The sequence below is a fragment of the Alosa sapidissima genome, chromosome 1 (genome assembly GCF_018492685.1).
Source record: "Alosa sapidissima isolate fAloSap1 chromosome 1, fAloSap1.pri, whole genome shotgun sequence".
NCBI lineage: Eukaryota > Metazoa > Chordata > Actinopteri > Clupeiformes > Clupeidae > Alosa > Alosa sapidissima.
In genome coordinates this window covers 54,004,590-54,027,831 of record NC_055957.1, presented here as the reverse complement: position 1 = coordinate 54,027,831, position 23,242 = coordinate 54,004,590, and the positions used below count along the sequence as shown (strand labels likewise).

The 23,242-nt window shown below is 37.8% G+C and overlaps 2 protein-coding genes across 8 annotated transcripts in view; one reads left to right on the top strand and one right to left on the bottom strand.

Moving 5' to 3' along the window:
* The window catches only part of glmna (glomulin, FKBP associated protein a), a 40,059-nt gene extending 36,603 nt beyond the window's left edge, over positions 1-3,456 (bottom strand). The window contains exons 1-4 of one of the 5 annotated variants that reach the window (XM_042109407.1): positions 3,320-3,456; positions 2,516-2,582; positions 2,281-2,406; positions 2,081-2,194 (exon numbers count right to left, since the gene is read on the bottom strand). In XM_042109407.1, the coding sequence (XP_041965341.1) occupies positions 2,081-2,194; positions 2,281-2,406; positions 2,516-2,554 (279 nt within the window). In that variant the 5' untranslated portion in view covers positions 2,555-2,582; positions 3,320-3,456. Of the gene's footprint in view, positions 1-2,080; positions 2,195-2,280; positions 2,407-2,515; positions 2,583-2,769; positions 2,789-3,118; positions 3,177-3,251 lie in introns of those variants that run through there. The other 4 variants (XM_042109392.1, XM_042109401.1, XM_042109416.1 and 1 more) reach the window with 4 other exon arrangements.
* The window catches only part of rpap2 (RNA polymerase II associated protein 2), a 23,469-nt gene continuing 3,556 nt past the window's right edge, over positions 3,330-23,242 (top strand). The window contains exons 1-9 of one of the 3 annotated variants that reach the window (XM_042109377.1): positions 3,330-3,456; positions 3,893-3,935; positions 13,024-13,138; positions 17,616-17,714; positions 18,101-18,166; positions 18,267-18,355; positions 18,442-18,477; positions 18,740-19,637; positions 21,913-22,007. In XM_042109377.1, coding sequence (XP_041965311.1) covers positions 3,420-3,456; positions 3,893-3,935; positions 13,024-13,138; positions 17,616-17,714; positions 18,101-18,166; positions 18,267-18,355; positions 18,442-18,477; positions 18,740-19,637; positions 21,913-22,007 — 1,478 coding nt within the window. In that variant the 5' untranslated portion in view covers positions 3,330-3,419. Of the gene's footprint in view, positions 3,457-3,889; positions 3,936-13,023; positions 13,139-17,615; positions 17,715-18,100; positions 18,167-18,266; positions 18,356-18,441; positions 18,478-18,739; positions 19,638-21,912; positions 22,008-23,242 lie in introns of all 3 variants that reach the window. The other 2 variants (XM_042109367.1, XR_006034981.1) reach the window with 2 other exon arrangements.

Sequence of the window (23,242 nt, the reverse complement as noted above, 5' to 3'; positions counted from 1 at the left end):
TGATCTATTGGTCTAACTACACTGTACTCTTTCCTGGAATTAGTTCGACAACTCTTCAACTTTCTAATCCTCTGCCGATTTACTGCTGCACCGTGCTATGCCGCCTCAACAGCATTAAAACTGTTGAAGCTGTCTGGTGAGTGGACATCTCGGTTCTCAGTCCTGTTCGCACTCCCTTTGTAATTGGTGACAGACTGGATTCCCTGCGTGTGTTTTGCAGGTAGAAACTCAAGTTTTTGGGAGTATGTCCTTTTGAAAGGGAGTATGCCCATGAACGCGAGGGTGTTGTAAATTTCTGTTTTTCTGTGTGTGTGTCCACTTGCATAACTTTCACTACTGGTTCAATTTGCTTTAGACTTTCAGACAAGGTAGAGGGTCACCATATTGTGTTTCTGACCATTTGGCAAAATCAAAGTAAAAGTAATTAAAAAACTATGAGAACCATTTAATCTTAATTTGAATTTATCTAGCAAGTCATAGGTGGTCTTTAGTCTTTCTTGGATTGTCTAATAACACAGTGTTAATTTTTACTAAGGTTGAAAACTATTTCGTCATACTTGAAACATCATAGCTTTTTGTGTGGGGTTGGGGCCCCATGTCATGATATAGGTGCCTTTTTTGTTTTTGCCACTGGGTGTACATATCAAAGGTGCCCTTTTTGAGTCCACCACTGGGTATTCATGTCAAATGCACACATCTGATTTCACACTGATGGCATAGACCTTTTACGCAAAAAACAAAAATACGTCAATTGTAAACCCAGTTCCGTTTTATGCTTTGTTGATGGAAATATGGCAGCTAAGGTTAGAGTTTTATTGTGAGTCTGGTTACCCAACCACAATGATGACTAACGTGACTTGACTGGTGGTACTGGTGTTGTGTGGAAGTGTATGATGTCTGAGTGTATGTGGGTTCAATGATATTATCCATACACCTATATACATGGATAAGTTTGAATGGAGCTGGCTGGGCATAGTACTGGGCTGAATGGATTGGGAAAATACTTTTGGGGCGGTGGTAGTGTAGTGGTTAAGGAGCTGGGCTAGCGTGCAGTAGCCTGAAAGTTGTCGGTTCAATTCCCGGCTTCCCCCGTTGTGCCCTTGAGCAAGGCACTTAACCCCAAGTTGCTCCGGGGACAATGTAATCCCTTGTAATATAGCTGACCTATGGTCAAGAAGTGTCTGCTAAATGTAATGTGATGTTATGTAATGTAATGTAATGTAATGTAACAGGTCTATTGTCGACCAGAAGACTCAATAACTGTTTTCAGACATGTCAATCGCACTATATGCGTATCTTTGTCAAAAGAATATCCGACCCTTTGGGTGATTAACATATGATTCTTACCCAGACATTTTGTGTGAACGACACCGACGCACATGAACAGAATCTCCGCGTGGTTGAACAGGTTGGACGGGGTTGAACACGCACATGAACAGGATCTCTGTCTCGCCTAAAGGAACCATTGATTTCAGCCTACAGTACCTGCCAGGGTGATTGGGGACAGGACCTCTCTCATATAAAATCAGGACACCTCTACACTAAATGAGAAACAAATCTGATGAAATATCTAGGAATTGTGAAGCTAAGACCAGTGATATAGCAGTGTTTCCTCTACATTGATTTTGGAATGGCGGCCCACACAGCTAAATTTATGCTGCCACGGTATCAGAATTAGGGCAGACGCATGATGTAGTTGCGGTAGCCTTTTAAGTTACCCTGCCGATGTATCCTCCCCCGCTGGCTGCTGCTCACATTGCAATTTAACAATAAGTAGAACTAGTCAGAGGTTATTATGGCCCGTCCAGTTTCACTCCACCTATTGTGTTGATGTAGCTTACAGTAGTTTATTGTAAAAACATTAACTTTCTTCCGCAGTGTTTCATTCCGCAGGGCATTTTGCAGCGGTGGCCACTGCTTCAGAATTAGGGCAGGCGCACAATATTGTCCGGGTGTATGGTAGGCTAAGTGCCCTCCGCTGGCTTGTACTCACATCATCGCAGTAGCAACAGCAATGCTAATCAGAGGTACCTGTCTAGTTTTATTCCATAAATATATACAGTGTTTTAAAGTTACAGACCTCCAGCAGATGTGTGAGAATGGCATGACTATGAGGTATATTATTTTCCTCATTCTTCAGCCGAACCTGCACAAGTGGGCCCACAAGATTCCAGCCCATGCATCTCACTATGTACTGTGAAAACAAAGATTAAATAATCAGAAATACAGTGTAACTAAAATCAAATCAACACAAAGTGTGAAATATGGTGATACATTCACCTTGTTTTTCTCATCCACTATAATGCTTAGAACCTGTGCAATGTCACCGTCTTCTATACACTTTCGAGCAGAGGACTGGAAAAGATCATAATCCTCTGGGGTATACAAATCATTTTCGATTGTTTGCTGAAAAGACAGACATTTTTTAACATTAGGCCTACAGTCCAGGAATGTTAATATTTCTAACTGTTGTCAATAGCACTCGGGTGCCTTTCCATTTTCAACTGTGCCTTACACATCTTTGGACAACATCACACAGTTGGTCTAAAGCCATCCTTCTTGGATCGTCTCCTCAGGAGTTCCTATGAATAAAAACAACTGTTTACAAATGACCACCTCCAATATTGCTTAACAAACTGGCTTTATCTAACGTTAATGTTTTGTACGTCGCTTTGGACAAAAGGCTAGTCAACCAACATAAGCAACATAAATGACACAGGAAACATATTTGCAATCCTATTGGAAGTAATTCAAGACTGCCTGGCATACTGTAATTTCTTGCTTAAAAAAAAGAACCCAAAGAGGTATGGGCTAGCTTCTACCACTTGAGGCTCAGCTCCCTCCTCAGCTCCGGAAGGAAATTTGGCTTCTCCTAACTTCTCTAATACTAGCAAGCTAATATGTTTGTCAAGTTGCCACAACCACGAAAGTCGCCGCTTAAACGAATCATTTCATCTTTTCTCGTCTGAAGCTAACACACATATATTCTTATGTTAGGTATAATCAGTTAATGTTAAACACCATAGCACATGTGACAAAAAATGGTTGAGCTAGTAGCTATCTAACTTATAACGATATTGTGAGGTACTAATGTTAACGTTACAGCTGTTAATATTACCTGGCTGGGACATAATTGGTATCCCACAGTATCTAAGCATGTATTAATTAAAATCTAAATGATGTAATCTCTGATGCAATTTACAATTAAATCAACAACAAAATACAAATTGACTTTATAAACAGACACGTACTTACGTTGAGCATCCCAAAAAAACTGCAAGGATGAAACGTTACTACTATTTTGATTCTGTATACTTGCCGTAGTTATCGCCGATGTCCTCGGAAGTGCTTGGTTTCTTTCTTGTTTGTGCCAAAGATTAACAATCTTTGTTTGTGCTGCTTGTCGTATCAAGCCAAACATGGAGAGTAAGGTTACACGAAGGAAATCTACCAAAGGTAAAATAAAAAAAAATGCTATATTTGTCTAATTGCGGTAACGTTATGGGTAAACGGTTGTAACGTAACAGTGTGTCCGGCAGGTTAACGTTAACGTGCGATTCATTGAAGTTAACTGTTGTAAATCTGATAATAGATCACGTCACATTAATTTGTTGGTTTGTTGTATTATTGTTGTTACTATTAGATTCTAGCTATTATTTGGAAGTGTGTAACCGCATTTTTGAAGGAAATGCCAATGGAGCATATGGGTGACCAAACTACTAGAAGCTAGCACTAACGTTATGTGTTATTAGTGTAGCAGCTAGCTGCTAGCATTGATGTCGTGGTTGGTTGGTTTGTCATATTATGTTACCAGAATTAATTAACGGTGATTCTTTAGTGTCACTATGCCATGTCTATGTGAAAATGTGTTAAACTATTGTTTTTCCAGCAGGTGAGAGACTCACATCAAAGACTGATGATTTGGAATATAAAAGGTAGGCTATGATAAAAGTTATGCCAACTTCAGGTCAACATAGGGGGGTAGATCTATCACAGGGCATTTTTCACCAAGAGAGAGAATGCGTTCTTGAACCTGTTCCGTTCAGAATTCTTTTAAACTTGGTGCTAGATGGCAGTGTATCCACAAGACTGACAGACCAGTAAAAAATATGAAACGTTTAACCTAGGGTAAGTAATTCCAATGTCTGATTGAGTATACTAAATACTGTTGGCTATAGGTGTAACTAAGGTATGGTAAATGCAAATCTAATGTCATCCCTCTACTTATTTCTTTAGCAAAGAAGGAGCAAAAAAAAGCACAATCTAATCAATCAGGTCAGCTAAGATAAATTAAGATAAGTTTCCTCTTATGAGAAATCTTGAGATGTTTAACATTTTCAGGGCTATGCAGAATCTTACTGCTCAAAGGCCAATTTTGTCTTGTGGGTTTAATGGACACTTTCACTTGTGAGCAAAGCGATTGGTCGGGTCATCGATATGTCCAGGTTTTTTTTTTTTTTATCAGACATAGGTGGCAACCCTAATTAGAGTGCATGTAAATGCAATCTACTGTTATCCGAATTCTTCTTATTACAGTGCATGAAAATGCACTGTACTGTTCTTCCTATGCTTCTTCTTATTACAGTGCATGAAAATGCACTGTACTGTTCTTCCTATGCTTCTTCTTATTACAGTGCATGAAAATGCACTGTACTGTTCTTCCTAGGCTTCTTATTACAGTGCATGAAAATGCACTGTACTGTTATTCCAAGGCTTTTTACAGTGCATGAAAATGCACTGTACTGTTCTTCCAAGGCATTTTATTATTATTACAGTGCATGAAAATGCCCTGTACTGTTCTTCCTAGGCTTCTTCTTATTCTTATGTTTCTTCTTCTAACGCAGTTAATGCAGCTTCAACCGTTTAACGTAGAAACTTCATTCAAACTATGTTACGTATGTCTTACTAAGGACATGTGGGCTTTGTATTAATTAAAAACTATTCAAAATTTCCCCATAGACTTAACACGGGCTGATGACATCATAATAGAGCACTTAAGCAACTAGAAAAGCATTTCCTGAAGGAAATACAGTGCATGAAAATGCAAAGAATATGATGTAAAATATCATACAGAGTAAAAACAAATAATGCAGATATAGTTGCAATAGTGTTGCTAAGGTAAATATGTTGGTTGTTATGCCAAATTAAGTGGTTGCTATGCTGGTTGCTTAGGTAATCCTGTTGGTTGCTATTGTGGTTGCTAGGTTGAAGTTGTGGTGGTTGCTAGGCTGTTGCTAGGGTATTTGTTATGGTTGCTAGGCTGTTGTTAGGATATTTGGCATGGTTGCTAGGCTGTTGCTGGGTTAGTTGTGGTGGTTGCTATGCTGGTTGCTAGGTTAAACTCATTCGTTGCTATTGTGGTTGCTAGGTTGAAGTTGTGGTGGTTGCTAGGCTGTTGCTAGGGTATTTGTTATGGTTGCTAGGCTGTTGTTAGGATATTTGACATGGTTGCTAGGCTGTTGCTGGGTTAAAGCCTGAGAGTGGCAGTTGGTCCAGGTGGCCCGAACACCTGCCATAGGATTCTAATTGCTGTGATGTCATAAAGGGCAATGTTAAGTCAATGGGGAAATTTTGATAGTTTTTAATTAATAGTTTAAAAAGTATAAAAGTTACAAAGATGAAAAATACAAAGCCCACATGTCCTAATTAAGACCTACGCGTCAATGTTTGAATGAAGTTTCTACGTTAAACGGTTGAAGCTGCATTAGCTGCGTTAGAAGAAGAATAATAACTAGAAAACGCAATTCCAGGGAATTACCAGTGCATGAAAATGCAAAACATATGGTGTGAAATATATTGTTAAAACAGATGATGTGATAATTGGCAACTAACATGATGAGGTTTAATATAGTTGGAATGACTGAACTTGGTAGATGAGGTTTAATATAGTTGGAATGACTGAACTAGGTAGATGAGGTTTAATATAGTTGGAATGACTGAACAGTTAAATAAGTGGATGGTTTAAAAGGTTAAATTATTTGCTAGGTAGATGAGGTTTAATATAGTTGGAATGACTGAACTAGGTAGATGAGGTTTAATATAGTTGGAATGACTGAACAGTTAAATAGGTGGATAGTTTAAAAGGTTAAATTATTTGCTAGGTAGACAAAGTTGAATATAGTTGGAATGACTGGACAGTTAAATAGGTGGATAGTTTAAATGGTTAAATTATTTGCTAGGTAGATGAGGTTTAATATAGTTGGAATGACTGAACTAGGTAGATGAGGTTTAATATAGTTGGAATGACTGAACGGTTAAATAGGTGGATAGTGTAAAAGGTTAAATTATTTGCTAGGTAGATGAGGTTTAATATAGTTGGAATGACTGAACTAGGTAGATGAGGTTTAATATAGTTGGACTGACTGAACAGTCAAATAGGTGGATAGTTTAAAAGGTTAGCCTGAGAAACTGATAGGGTGCAGGTGGCCTGGCCACCTGGCCTAGGATTCTAATTCTAACGGCAGTCTTAATAGAGCCATATTGTATGCTTTAAAACTATATACTCTGTCTCAGGCTTTAAGTTAAATGTAGATAGTGTAATGGATGTTGATAGACAGAAAGTTGAATGGATGTTGATAGGCAGATTGTTTAATGGATGTTGATGAGTGAATGGTTTGAAGAGGATGAATGGATAGAAAGTTGGATGAAATGTGTCTTATATCCTTGTAGAATGGAGAAACACAGAGAGAGTTGGTCTAGTTCAGTAGAAAGCAGTTGATACAGGTGCAATCAGTTGAACTGATTCTTTGATGGGGCCTAGATGAGCAGCTGGAAGATGATTAACTGCGTTAGAAGAAGAAAAATAACTAGAAAAGCATTTCCTGAAGGAAATACAGTGATGTAAAATATCATACAGAGTAAAAACAAACTATATTGGTTGCTAAGTAGATGAGGTTTAATATAGTTGGAATGACTGAACAGTTAAATAGGTGGATAGTTTATATAGTTAAATGATTTGCTTGGTAGATAAGGTTTAATATAGTTGGAATGATTGAATGGTTAAATAGGTGGATAATTTAAATAGTTAAATTATTTAGGTAGATAATTGACGATAACTGACAGTTGGAATGGCCCTAATGTTTGCTAGCAGTTATGTTACTATGTTATCAAAGATAATAATGTTAACCAAGTTTTTTTGCTAAAAATATTAATTAGCATGCTAACTATGCTAGCATGCTAACTATGTTACTTATCTAAGTTAGCTAATCATTTTTAACAGTTTTGCTAACTATGCTAACTAGCATGCTACCTAACATGCTAGCATGCTAACTATGTTAACCATGTTACTTAGCTAACTTAGCTAATCATTTTTAGCAGTTTTGCTAAAAATGCTAACTAACATGTTAGCATGCTAACTATGCTACCTATGCTAACCACGTGACTTAGCTAACTTAGCTAACTAGCTACAGTGGGTAGGAGTCATAGTTGATGACAAGTAACAGTTACAATGGCTGAACAGTTAAAAAGTTCAGTAGTTTAAAGGGTTAAATTGTTTAACAGTGAAATATTGTAGTGAGGACTTTTATTTTGAAACAGATTTTGGCAGAGGAAGCAGTTGAACAGGATGTGTAGTCTTAATAGGGCCAGTTTGTATGCTTAAAGCCTGAGACTGGCAGTTGGTCCAGGTGGCCCGAACACCTGCCATAGGATTCTAATTGCTTAACGGCCGTATTGTGATGTCATAATCATAATGTTAAGTCAATGGGGAAATTTTGATAGTTTTTAATTAATAGTTTAAAAAGTATAAAAGTTACAAAGCTGAAAAATACATAGCACCCATGTCCTAAGTAAGACCTACGTAACATAGTTTGAATGAAGTTTCTACGTTAAACGGTTGAAGCTGCATTAAATGCGTTAGAAGAAGAATAAGAACTAGAAAACGCAATTCCAGGGAATTACCAGTGCATGAAAATGCAAAAAATATGGTGTGAAATATATTGTTAAAACAGATGATGTGCTAATTGGCAACCAACATGATGAGGTTTAATATAGTTCAAATGACTGAACTAGGTAGATGAGGTTTAATATAGTTGGAATGACTGAACAGTTAAATAGGTGGATAGTTTATATAGGTAAATGATTTACTTGGTAGATAAGGTTTAATATAGTTGGAATGATTGAACGGTTAAATAAGTGGATACTTTAAATGGTTAAATTATTTAGGTAGATAGTTGACGATAACTGACACTTGGAATGGCTCTAATGTTTGCTAGCAGTTATGCTACCTATGTTAACAAAGATAATAATGTTAACCAAGTTACTATGCTAACTAGCATGCTAACAATGTTAAAATGTTAACTATGCTAACCATTTGACTTAGCTAACTTATCTAATTATTTTTAGCAGTTATGCTAACTAGCATGCTAACTATGCTAGCCATGTTACTTAGCTGACTTAGCTAATCATTTTAAGCAGTTTTGTTAAAAATGCTAACTAGAATGCTAACATGCTAAACTATGCTAACCATTTGACTTAGCTAATCATTTTAAGCAGTTTTGCTAAAAATGCTAACTAGCATGCTAACTATGCTAACCATGTGACTTAGCTAACTTAGCTAATCATTTTAAGCAGTTTTGCTAAAAATGCTAACTAGCATGCTAACATGTTAGCATGCTAACTATGCTAACCATGTGACTTATCTAACTTAGCTAATCATTTTTAGTAGTTTTGCTAAAAATGCTAACTAGCATGCTAACATGCTAGCATGCTAACCATGCTACTTAGCTAACTTAGCTAACTAGCTACAGTAGGTAGGAGTCATAGTTGATGACAAGTAACAGTTACAATGGCTGAACAGTTAAAAAGTTCAGTAGTTTAAAGGGTTAAATTGTTTAACAGTAAAATATTATAGTGAGGACTTTTATTTTGAAACAGTTTTTGGCAGAGGAAGCAGTTGAACAGGATGTGTAGTCTTAATAGGGCCAGTTTGTATGCTTAAAGCCTGAGACTGGCAGTTGGTCCAGGTGGCCCGAACACCTGCCATAGGATTCTAATTGCTGTGATGTCATAAAGGCCCAATGTTAAGTCAATGGGAAAATTTTGATTAGTTTTTAATTAATAGTTTAAAAAGTATAAAAGTTACAAAGCTGAAAAATACATAGCACCCATGTCCCAAGTAAGACCTACATAACATAGTTTGAATGAAGTTTCTACGTTAAACGGTTGAAGCTGCATTAAATGCGTTAGCGGAAGAATAAGAATAAGAACTAGAAAAGCATTTCCTGAAGGAAATACAGTGCATGAAAATGCAAAAATATGATGTAAAATATCATACAGAGTAAAAACAAACTATATTGGTTGCTAGGTAGATGAGGTTTAATATAGTTGGAATGACTGAACAGTTAAATAAGTGGATAGTTTAAATGGTTAAATTATTTAGGTAGATAGTTGACGATAACTGACACTTGGAATGGCTCTAATGTTTGCTAGCAGTTATGCTAACTATATTAACAAAGATAATAATGTTAACCAAGTTACTATGCTAACTAACATGCTAACAATGTTAAAATGTTAAGTATGCTAACCATGTGACTTAGCTAACTTAGCTAATCATTTTTTGTAGTTTTGCTAAAAATGCTAACTAGCATGCTAACATGCTAGCATGCTAACTATGCTAACCATGTGACTTAGCTAACTTAGCTAATCATTTTTTGTAGTTTTGCTAAAAATGCTAACTAGCATGCTAGCATGCTTACTATGTTAACCATGTTACTTAGCTAACTTAGCTAACTAGCTACAGTGGGTAGGAGTCATAGTTGATGACAAGTAACAGTTACAATGGCTGAACAGTTAAAAAGTTCAGTAGTTTAAAGGGTTAAATTGTTTAACAGTGAAATATTGTAGTGAGGACTTTTATTTTGAAACAGTTTTTGGCAGAGGAAGCAGTTGAACAGGATGTGTAGTCTTAATAGGGCCAGTTTGTATGCTTAAAGCCTGAGACTGGCAGTTGGTCCAGGTGGCCCGAACACCTGCCATAGGATTCTAATTGCTTAACGGCTCTATTGTGATGTCATCAGCCCATGTTAAGTCTATGGGGAAATTTTGACTAGTTTTTAATTAATAGTTTAAAAAGTATAAAAGTTACAAAGCTGAAAAATACATAGCACCCATGTCCCAAGTAAGACCTACGTAACATAGTTTGAATGAAGTTTCTACGTTAAACAGTTGAAGCTGCATTAAATGCGTTAGAAGAAGAAGAAGAACTAGAAAACGCAATTCCAGGGAATTACCAGTGCATAAAAATGCAAAACATATGGTGTGAAATATATTGTTAAAACAGATGATGTGCTAATTGGCAACCAACATGATGAGGTTTAATATAGTTCAAATGACTGAACTAGGTAGATGAGGTTTAATATAGTTGGAATGACTGAACTAGGTAGATGAGGTTTAATATAGTTGGAATGACTGAACAGTTAAATAGGTGGATAGTTTATATAGTTAAATGATTTGCTTGGTAGATAAGGTTTAATATAGTTGGAATGATTGAACGGTTAAATAGGTGGATAATTTAAATAGTTAAATTATTTAGGTAGATAATTGACGATAACTGACAGTTGGAATGGCCCTAATGTTTGCTAGCAGTTATGCTACTATGTTATCAAAGATAATAATGTTAACCAAGTTTTTTTGCTAAAAATGCTAATTAGCATGCTAGCATGCTAACTATGGTAGCATGCTAACTATGTTACTTAGCTAACTTAGCTAATCATTTTTAATAGTTTTGCTAAAAATGCTAACTAGCATGGTAGCATGCTAACTATGCTAACCACGTTACTTAGCTAACTTAGCAAATCATTTTTAACTGTTTTGCCAAAAATGCTAACTAGCATGCTAGCATGCTAACTATGCTAACCACGTTACTTAGCTAACTTAGCTAATCATTTTTAGCAGTTTTGCTAAAAATGCTAACTAGTATGCTAACATGCTAGCATGCTAACTATGCTAACCATGTTACTTAGCTAACTTAGCTAATCATTTTTAACAGTTTTGCTAAAAATGCTAACATGCTAGCATGCTAACTATGCTAACCATGCTAACTAGCTACAGTGGGTAGGAGTCATAGTTGATGACAAGTAACAGTTACAATGGCTGAACAGTTAAAAAGTTCAGTAGTTTAAAGGGTTACATTGTTTAACAGTGAAATATTGTAGTGAGGACTTTTATTTTGAAACAGTTTTTGGCAGAGGAAGCAGTTGAACAGGATGTGTAGTCTTAATAGGGCCAATTTGTATGCTTAAAGCCTGAGACTGGCAGTTGATCCAGGTGGCCCGAACACCTGCCATAGGATTCTAATTGTTTAACGGCTCTATTGTGATGTCATCAGCCCATGTTAAGTCTATGGGGAAATTTTGACTAGTTTTTAATTAATAGTTTAAAAAGTATAAAAGTTACAAAGCTGAAAAATACATAGCACCCATGTCCTAAGTAAGACCTACGTAACATAGTTTGAATGAAGTTTCTACGTTAAACGGTTGAAGCTGCATTAAACGCGTTAGAAGAAGAAGAAGAATAAGAAGAAGAAGCCTAGGAAGAACAGTACAGTGCATTTTCATGCACTGTAATAAGAAGCCTAGGAAGAACAGTACAGTGCATTTTCATGCACTGTAATAAAATGCCTTGGAATAACAGTACAGTGCATTTTCATGCACTGTAATGAGACCGTATGCTTAAAGCCTGAGAAACTGACAGTTGATGCAGGTGGCCTGACCACCTGGCACAATATTCTAATTGCTATGATGTCATAAAGCCTGAGAAACTCACAGTTGATCCAGGTGGCCTGGCCAGAGCCATATATGGTGATCCAGGTGGCCTGAACACCTGGCATAGGATTCTAATTGCTATTGTGATGTCATAATCTAATGTTAAGTCAATGGGGAAATTTTTGTAGTTTTTAATTAATAGTTTAAAAAGTATAAAAGTTACAAAGTTGAAAAATACATAGCTGAAGTCACATAAGACCTACGCAACGCACTTTGAATGAAGTTTCTAAGTTAAACGGTTGAAGCTGTATTAAACGCACAAAAAGCGTTAGAAGAAGAATAATAATAATTTTAATAATAAGAATAATTCGGATAACAGTAGAGTGCATGCACTCTAATAAGAAGAAGCCTAGGAAGAACAGTACAGTGCATTTTCATGCCCTGTAATAAGAAGAAGCCTAGGAAGAACAGTACAGTGCATTTTCATGCACTGTAATAAGAAGAAGCCTAGGAAGAACAGTACAGTGCATTTTCATGCACTGTAATTATTGTAGTGAGGACTTTTATTTTGAAAAAGGTTTGGACAGAGGAAACAGTTGAACAGAATGTGTAGTCTTAATAGAATGATACTGTATGCTTAAAGCCTGAGAAACTGACAGTTGATCCAGGTGGCCTGGTCACCTGGCAGAAGATTCTAATTGATGTGATGTCATAAAGGGCAATGTTAAGTCAATAGGGAAATTTTGATAGTTTTTAATTAATAGTTTAAAAAGTATAAAAGTTACAAAGATAAAAAATACAAAGCCCACATGTCCTAATTAAGACCTACGTGTCAATGTTTGAATGAAGTTTCTACGTTAAACGGTTGAATCTGCATTAACTGCGTTAGAAGAAGAGGAATAATAAGAACTAGAAAAGCATTTCCTGAAGGAAATACAGTGCATGAAAATGCAATAAATATGATGTAAAATAATACAGAGTAAAAACAAACTATAGTGTAGTTGATGTAGTTGATGACAACTGTCAGTTGTCATCAACTACAACTCCCCACCAAACTTTTTTCTCTATCTGACCTCCATCTTTTTACTTGGATTAGATTTTAAACAATATTCAACAATATTTTATTCAGCAGCCATTTTTCCATTTTCATGCACTCGTAATTCCCAGGAATTACATTCTCTAGTTTGATGTTTATTGTATTTCCATTTTACATACCGAACTGTCATTATTCAACTATGCTAATGTAAACAAAGTTTTACATTCTATATCCCTTTTTAAGTGTGGTAAAGCGCAAAAGCATAAAATGAATTTCTCTTTTTAGACGAGAGTATTTGAAGGACAAACTGAAGGAGAAGGTGGAGCATGAGCGCAGGGCACTGCAACTGGTGGAGCTTCTATCAGGGCCTGCTGTATCCGAAGACTTTCTTATTAATTGTGTGAGTTATACTATGTGAATTGTGAAAGCCCAGATTACATTTCTTACAGTACATGCAAATGTTAGCAACTGAGCTATTTCCTACTTAAACAAATTTCGTTTTCAAGCCAGGCATTACTTAAAGGAACACGCTGACTTTTGGGACTTTAACTTATTCACCGTATTCCCCATTAGATAAGGCTGATACCCCTAAGATGGGGTGATCCATTTGACTCGTCCGAGTTGGAAAGTCTGAAATTTCCCAGTTGTCTCGCGTCATTTCACCGAGACAGCCCCCCCTTTTTGGTCGGAATATCAGCTGTCTGACTCGGGGCTCTTGATAGTGCACCGAGCTGAACATACTTGAAAACAAAGATGGTGCCCATAATTACTGAAGCTGAGATTCTCTTTGTATTTGTACTACATTGGTCGATTTAATGTCAATTTGAAATGCTCTTAAACATTTCATTACATAACTGCTTTAATCTGGTCACCAATTTATGCATTGCCCAGTCTTGCTGAGGCAAATGGATAGAAGCAATACCCTTCTCATCTCCGTAAGAGTAGTTACTCGTTCTGTTGCACCCACCGCTAGCCTAGCCTAGTGCCTCGAAGTGGCTGGCTTTAATAGCCTACACCTCCCAATAGTGACAAAAGAATTCCAACATTTTCCTATTTACATGCTGTGATTTGCATAGTTAAAATGTGTACAAATAACAATGTCAATTGAGACAGCCATTTTGTAAGCTTCATTATTCACCAGCACAAAGCATCGCAAAATATTAGATTTTAGTGATTCCATTTAAGTTAGAACAGCAGAATAATATCTGCTTTAATACATAGGCTTACCATTTACAGAACTAGCTAATAGAACAGCATCTCCTTTATACATACTATTCAACACACCCCTCGCCCTCCTCACGAGCTTGTGCGGTAAAGCAGTTACAGATGGTCCAGAACGCTGCGGCCCGTCTGGTCTTCAGTAAACCAGAAAGGGCACATGTTACCCCGCTGTTCATTGAGCTCCACTGGCTACAAAGTGATTGCTGGGTCTACACCCACTGCCTCACCCACGGCAATCCAGACTTTTTTCATCGGTGGTCCCCCGATGGCGGAACGATCTACCAAGTCCCATCAGAATGCGTGCCTCTCTGTCTTCAAAAAACTCTTGAAGACACAACTCTTCCAAAAATACCTCCTCTCCTAGTGCAATCAATATCACACACCTGATACGTTCTTCCCTCCTCTACCACCTTCCTCTCCACTTCCCTCTCTTCCCTCCTCTACCTCCCCTTCTACCACTACCACTTCTTCCATTCTTGACTAGTTCTTAAAGGTTCTCTAAGCAAAGTTGGGTAATGTCACTTCTGTTGACGTTTCAAACAAAACAGAGCTAGCTTGCGCCTCCCTCCCCCTCCCTCCTGAAACTCTCCTGAACGCACATCTCATCGGTGATTGGCTGGAACAGTTTTTTATGTTTCATGTTCCAGGCTGGACCAGGCTGTTTTTGGAGCCTGGCCTGTCCACAGGGACTGTTTTTTTACAGCATATCAGGGGACAGGCAGCTAGCGGATTAAGACGAGTGGTTTGCTGGATGTGACAAAAAATTTTGTAGCTTAGAAACTTTTAATATGTAGGCACTCCTATCCTCTAGTACTAGTATTGACTAGAGCTGTAATGATATGCAATTCAAAACCCTCATATCCACGAACCTGTTTCACGGTCTGAAAAGGCAGAACCACGACACACCCTTTGTAGTGTTTCACACAGTGCTTTTCAGCTTACGTGGCCGCATAAGCAACACACATCTCCCGCTTTACTTACCGGTAGCTGACGTTGTCCAAAACTAAAATAAATGAATCATAATTTCATACCTCTCGTTACTTTCATTGTTCACTGTAGACTGTTCAACTTTACCAAACAGTATAGAAGTAAACCCCCTCTCCCTCCCACTCTTGCTCAATGAACACGCGCGGCTTGGCCAACACAATCCAAATAAAACATTCACTCTTTTATTTAGGCTGCACAAAGCACAGCACCTTTATTTGGGGCAGGCTTGTATTCGAGGCAGCTAGGCCTTTATTTCTTACGTGGTGCGTTTTATTGAGACATATGCCTACTTTTTTGTTTGGAGCGGCATATCGGTAGGCTATCAAAAGCAGAAGATGTTCGAATTGGGATTTAATTTACGTTTGGACTGTTTGATTATATTGCTAAATATCGGGACTGATGACCACTGAAATCTATGGGGTATTTGATGGTTCACTATTAAGTTTCATGTAGTTGAAAGAGTGTCGGGATTTCCATCATATTGCGAGATAAGGCATCCCGCTTTCATTCATTCATGGAACGTGTGCTGTGCTGTAATGGAAACCTTATTCCGTATAGCCAAAGAGGTCTACGATAGCCTAAATTGAGTTATTTTTTTTAATTATGCATTATTTACTTTTTTATAAAATTCGTAGGCTGATGCCTAGCAGCAACAATTGTGTTTAAATGTCTGTTACTGCTTCAGCCTCTGGCAACGACGTGTTGGAGACTTATGGTGCAGGACAATGACTTTTCATTGGCAACAATATTAAACCAACCAACAATATCAAATATTAAGAAGAGCTCTTTTATGAGTTAAAATCGTAACAAAATTATTACTGGCCTTTATTTGTCAGAATCTGAGGCCCAGCTATAAATAGAATCCCGGCCATAATTTGAGGATTTAGGTATGCACGTGTGTTTCAGGCATAGTGCAAGCACTGCAAGAACTTGTGCATTTGAGAGCGCGCTCTCATGGCTGTAGACGGTAATGTTTCATGTAGGGTTCATGTCCGTTAATATGAATTGACATTTAAAAACATGTTCAATTATATAATTTTTTTTTCATATATAAGTCACACTTGACTATAAGTCGCAGGACCAGCCAAACTATGAAAAAATGTGCGATTTATAGTCCGGAAAATACGGTATTAGTAATTCCTAGCTATAGTCTCCTCTGCACTGTATCTTAAATGTTTTTCTATTGCTGTAGCTAGTTCTGTAGCTTAAATGTTAATAGCTTAAATTTTATTCTATTGATGTAAGTCTCTTTCGATTAACGCACCTACCAAAGAATAACGTAAATGTAATGGGGTTTATAATGCATGTTGAAACAATATGCACGACCAGGGTAGGAATTTCACGACGGCCATGGTAGTCATTGCCCCTTGTATTGTCCGTGATGCCCCTTTGAAAATCGGAGGTTCACAGGTCAATGTGGCCTTGGTGCCCCCTTTCAATATTCTGCTTTGCATCCAACTAATAGCAATTTTTATTTAGCCTATGGCCTGCCAAAATAATCTTAGCATTCACAGTGCAAATTAATTTAGTCTTTTACGCAGTGGCGAAAGTGACCGTGCACGGCAGGAAAGAAAGTGCGTCCAAATTTACCCATTCTTCTCTGCTGAACTACTCGCGAAGTAGCCTACTCATCACACAGACATTACATGTATCACATCACATGAAAGAGCTTTTTCTCAGCTTTTACACGATGTTAGCCACTAGTATCTGTGGTAAACGGTTTGCGAGAAAAGTAACTTTAATTGAATCATATTATTTTACATACAGTTCTTTGCCCATCTTCCTACCCATTCATCTCGGTGAAATACTTTACAAACTCTTCCCTCAACACATAACAAACCATATATCAGGATAAACAGCAGACCTTACCGAACTCAAAGGTGTAAAATATTCCCCTGTACAGTTAGCCATTCCAGAGTAATTCAGTTTTGAATTTGCAGCAAATTTCAACATGCATGTCTCCAACTTTGGGCTTTTAAATTTCATTATTATTATTCACATTATACTCCTTAACCTTGAAGTTGGGCCTTCTCGCCTCCCTCGAAAGACACCTGTTGGCCTATCAGCATCCACCAAGGTTACGGATATTGGTGGGACCCCTTGTCATATCATGCATAAAAATTACATGCAAAACTGTCTGATTCTGTTTTTTTCCAGTTACCATTACCTCATCCTCTCGCTCTTGACCGTCTAGGCCCAGTGTCACTGTGCACTCATTCACCCCACTCTTTGACACCTGGCCTGGTCTGCTTAAGATGTGTACAGGCCTTGAAGTCTCATAATAATTGCAGTAATATCAAAGTTTATAAATACATACATGCATCCTTTAAGTCATAGAAATCCACCACAATATCTGCAATATTAAAATCAGATGATTCTATTCTATGTAATATGTTATGTTTCATGTTTTTGTCATGTTTCATAGTGATGCAGGTCTACTGCTGTGAATAGGCTAAATACAACTTTGATTATTTTTATGTAGAATACTGTATAGTTAAGTTTGGCCTTAGTGCCCTGACATGTGGCCTTTGTGCCCCCTGCCAAATATGCCCACATGAAGGCCAAGTGGCCTAGCCCCTAAAGTTATGAAAATCCAAGCTTGTGCACAACACACATAATACTTAATACATACTTTATGTAAAACCATAAATGTTATATCCATTTTACAGGCTCACTTGATCACTGCTGATAATTACAAGGATATCGTGGAGGAAAGAACCATTGCCAAGCTCTGTGGTTACCCCATTTGTCTGAACAAACTTGATAGTGTGAGTAACTGCACTGTCACCAAATGCCTTTTTGTAAAGTGCTGTGTCATTGTCATTAGACACAGATATTTTGCCAAAAATTAGGCATCTCAGGGTATATCGGTCACTCCATTTGCATTGAAGCTGCATTACCACATAGAATGTGCATTTACTTCTGCTACCCAAACGCTGTGTCATCCAATGTTCCTTACTTAACTGGATAAAAACATGTCACAAATTTGTTCACAACAAAATATGGTCACTGGGATATCATATGTGGCTAGAAAACACTCTGAAAGTGGGTGGTTATTCCAGTTTCTTTGTTTAACTTTCAGTTCCTCTATTGGAAATAAATATGTGACATTTCTTTCCATCCTAATATACAATTTTTTTCTGTCTTTCAATAGGTACCCAACCAAAAATATAAAATTTCCACCAAGACAAATAAAATTTACGACATCACTGAGCGAAAGGTATTTGTTAAGTACTGGGTTGCTTTGAGCACCACCAAAAAGTAGCTTTTCTGTGAATATATTGTCCATTTCACTAAGATGTCATTTCAATTCATTCCAGTGCTTTTGCAGCAACTTCTGTTATAAAGCCTCAAAATGGTTTGAAGTTCAAATATTGAAGACACCCCTTTGGCTTAGGGAAGATGAGAGGTACTATATGAGACACAGGTTTGTCATTTAAATACTTGACACATTTTGCAGAGAATTTGTTTTCAAGTTCTGTTTTATGCCTGTAGACCTCCTGATGTGAAACTAATGAAGAAACAAGACGGGTATGTATAAATAAAGGAAGGCCTATGGAATATAATTGGATTTAATAGAATTATGGGGCATGAATTGAAATGAAGATAGATGCAGTGATTCCCCTACTATGCATTCAGCAGCAGCGCGTCACCTTTTCCAACATTCCTCATGTAAAGATTTTGTGGCGGTGCGCCGCTGCTGAATGCATATAGGGGAAACACTGGTGCTTTTTTTTTAAAAATTTCATAGGATGAGGTGATAAAATACTTTGTTTTCTTTACTCCTATTAAGAGGTAGCTCAGGGCTTGAAGTAATGCTGGTGGACAGGCCGGTGAAAGAAGCTGATATTGAGAATCCTGTTCTCCCAGAAGCCCACCAGTCTGCAATCTATATCAACAGCAGTGATGATGGGAATCAGGAGAGTTTCATTTCCAAAGCCTTATCAAAGTGTCACCTAAGGGTACATTGGGGAGAGCTTCCCCAAGACTCAGGAGACATTCAAGGAGCTCAAGCTGAAAAAGAAAAAACGCTTTCTTGTATCTGTCACCATCCAAATGAATCTGAAACAGCAGCCATGCAGGATTTTTCTGTGCAGATGCTATCTTTTGCAAACTGTTGTCAAGAGATTGCAGGGGAATGCCCAAATGCAGACTGTGAGGTTGAGGAGAGGTTTTTGAGTCAGTCTTCAGTAAGAACTGATCACAAACAATTTGCCACACCATTTCTTGACAAGACTTCAAGTCTTATACAAATAACAGATGAGACTGGCCCAGCTGTAAGCCAAATCCGTATGACCGAAGCAGGTGTGACTGAATTGCGAGGAGTAAGCAAACCTGAAACCACATTGGTAAAGCTCAATTTGATGGAGCGCCTAAAGCACACCCTTTTGGAATGGAAAACAGACGGAACCATGACGTTTTTGTATGGGTCCAATTACACCATGGGGGACCGTTACACATGGAAACATGAAGAGGAAGAGGACTTAGATGAAGATGACATACAGGAGACTTCAGAAGGGAGCTTGTGTTCTACTAGGGGGACAGAGAGACCTACAACCCCAGCTCCAGACTACATTACTCTTTGCAGAGCAACTCCTGCAGTGGATGTCGAAATCAAAGAATTAACCACAGAATGTTGTCTTCCGAAAGATTCACACAAAGGCACTGACAACCAAGATGTTACCTGTGAGGTCAGTCATATTTTTGGACTAAACAAATTGTTACATTTTTCTATTGTAGAACAGCCAAAAAAGTGATATGATGTTTTGGTATACAGTTAGGCTCATACGTTTTTGAACCCATGCTAATGTTGACTAAAAAGAGGAATATAAAATCTTTTGGAAATTGATCTTAAGGCGAGACATGGCAGGTGAAAACATTGTTTTTTCATGCACTGGTCAATTTCGAGATTTTGGGCTAGTTTGCTACCTTAGCATATTCTGTCACACTGCTACAACGAAAAAAAGTCCAATTTACAAATTTAAGTATTTATTTCATTACATTGTGTTTACTCACTCCTGTATATTTCTCCTAAATTCACCAAATCTTGAATTTCAATAAAGTATCTATCTATCTAAAAGTTAGCATTCTAACCTTGCAAGCACTACCGTGACTGTGATCCAAAACATATCATGTGTAGTACCGTTGGGACGCTCTATTTTTCCTGTATCACTCTATGTGATCCATATACAGTATGGACATTTCCTTTGTATCAGCAACCAATCGCGAAAGTTCAAAGGCGAACCTAGGCTGAGAACGGAATCTTATTGACTGTGTTTCAAGGCTGTTTTCTCAAAGTGAGTTTCCTCTCCCTCTCTGAGCACAAAATCTCCACTTCAGAAGCATTTACAGACACCAAACTTTCTAGTCTTATGCTTAACTATATTTAGAATATTTTTACAGAGGAGTTTGGTGATATATTATTCCAAGCCTGATTTATGACATTTTATGCCTAAAAACATGGCAAAGATGTTTTAAGGCTATTGACAGCATATGATAAATAAATATATATATATATATATATAAAGGGTGTCACAATTTCGATTTTATATCGAAATTACATCTCAATCTCGAACTTCGAACTTGAAAGTAGAATCGACGATGCAGCCACACCCCCAATGTCACGTCCAGCATGTATGCCAAGACGCACAAACGCACACGCACGTGCTGAACTGCAGCGTCAACACTCCTCTAATTTTAGGTTGCAGCCAGTTAAAATATACACATCAACCTACCGAAATCAAACCCCCCCCTTGCTACTTTGAAATCACCGGTGTGGAAGTATTCATTCATTCATGTCAATTAAAACTAACTTAGCCTACTCAACTTAGCAAGTGAAAAGATGATCTAGTTACAGTCCAAAGTTACTTTAAGGCTTAAAATGCACATTGATAAGTACAGTAGCTGCTACATATTCCATGAACACTAACCTTGGGTCTCTTTGGAGTGTGCTAAAACGATCAAATTATCATTCTGTGTTTTCATTTCACTATGTTCACGTCTCTGTTTTAGATGTTAGATGTTAGTTCTGTTTACATTACAACCTCGCGGTTGGAACGGTTTCAAAATGAAAAGCCGTTTCAAAATAAAAGCCCCCTGAAACAGAAAAGGAAAAGGCCAAAAAGAGTAAATAACATATAAGGAATGCATTAATAGTAATATTTAAAAAAGATCGAAAATCGAATCAAATCGTGACTTTTAAATCGAAAATTACTTCGAGGATTTGGAGAATCGTGACACCCCTAATATATATATATGTGTGTGTGTGTGTGTGTGTGTGTATGTATATTTAATATGCAGACAGCCAAATCTACTTTACTGTCCATATATGAAAGATTCTCTCAATGCTCTTTACTGCAGTAATGGTTATGAACACAAGTTTATGCAATGCTTTGGCACTGGTGGTGTCATGTAAGGACCCTGTTAATGTTGCAAAGCACTTATCATGACATTTTGAGTTAGGAGGCACAAAGGCAGAGTTTAGTACATGCCCCTATAACATAGCTTGTAGGCATTTTGGTCGCTTTAGCCGCTACCCCGGCTAACTCGTGTCAGATAACACCAATTTTTGTCACGTTTTTTCTGACCGACAGCATTCCATGAACATGATCAACTGTGCTCCGTCAGTTGATCAAGTCCTTTTAGGCAAGTCCCTCCACTCAGCGGTCATATTGCAACACATGTTGGGCACTTATCGGGCATCTATTTCGGGCAGAACTGCACGTGCGCAAGGCTTCAAGATACCAACCTCACTCCAGCTGAGAGATTACAACACATGATTGGCACGATGTATTCACATGTCAACTTTTGGCGGCGGAAGAGGCGGAAAATGTGTAGACGACTCTCATGTCTGACGACTCTCTCCTTTAAAAACTTAAAATTGCCTTGAATGTAAACATCTACTACACTGGTTCTAATTTCTTGGTTTTTCTTTTTCTGACCCGCCACAATACTTAAATGTTCTAGGCCAAAAGCTCGAAGGACCCTATTCTCCCATTGGTGGACTGCCATTCACAACATGTTATCCAGAAACGCATAGTAGTGGAGAGGCTCAATAGAAGGTTGGTGAGAAAAAATTGGTGCATTACATTTTTATGAAGTTTCACTTGTGTCTGTTGCTACACATCTCATTGTAGACACACATTTTGATATTTTTTCCAGCCAAAAAGTTGCACTCAAAAGAATCAGCATTTAGATATTAGGGTATATTTTAAGCAGCCCTGTTCTATAGTTAACCATTATGTAATAACAGGCCCCTTTTTTCCATCCTGGCGCATGTTTGAAAACTCGTTTTACACCCGACGCAAAGTTTATTTTCGTATTTTGCACGTCTAATAAACAGTGCGCCAGGAGGTGTGGCAATGAACAACCTAGGGAGTGGTCTGGCGCGTTGTCTAAAAATCGCTATCGTACACTACCTAAAATGCATTACGCCACTGACCAAGAGAATTTTCTATTTTCCTAGGCTGATTTGACATGGAACTATCTACTCTCATTCAGGCGTAATATCCAGTCACTAACCAATTCGTCTGCTGCAGCTCGACCTTGTTGCAGGAAGTTAGCTTACGGGGACTATTTTCAGGTGCTGCATGATATCATTGTGCTACTGCTCCCATGGTGTTCCTTGATTATTATGCTAGAATGAGAGTATAGTGTTACAACCATCCGGCTCGTTCTATCCCAATAAAAGTGAAATTAAGCACACATGCACGAGCACTACACTCCACCCTCTCTCCTGCCTATCACACTCATTTTAATATGGCAACTAGAAGGCCACTCGAGAGTGCAGACCTTTCTGATGAAAAATAATTTCTGGATCCATCCGTATTCAGATTCAGGATTTCAGTTTTGGATGGGGCAAATCAATTTTGGCTGGGCCTATAATTATAATTAGCCTTCATAAGTTTTGTAGCCCGCTGCTTGCCTTACTCAAACAACATTGATATCATACTATCAATGGTTCATAGTGAATTTGGTTGATGCTATTAAATCATTTTTCTATGATGTTTTCAATGCTTATCTGCGACCGCTCTCTCTCCACGTCACCATAGACGCACAAGCAGTGCGTTTTTTCATTGATGTTAGCTTTATGTTTAAGTTCAAGCTCAATATCAGTAATGTTAAATAAAAGCTAAACCTATTGTCTTTGTTCTCCTTAGTCATGCTTCTCTCCCCATCAGAAGAGGTCAAATGCGTTGTGTTTCACTAATAGACAACAGGCTAAACAATTTTAGAACCGTGGCTCATTAGTGTGCACAAAATCCCAAATACCTCACTTCCTGTTGGCCAAGTCTAA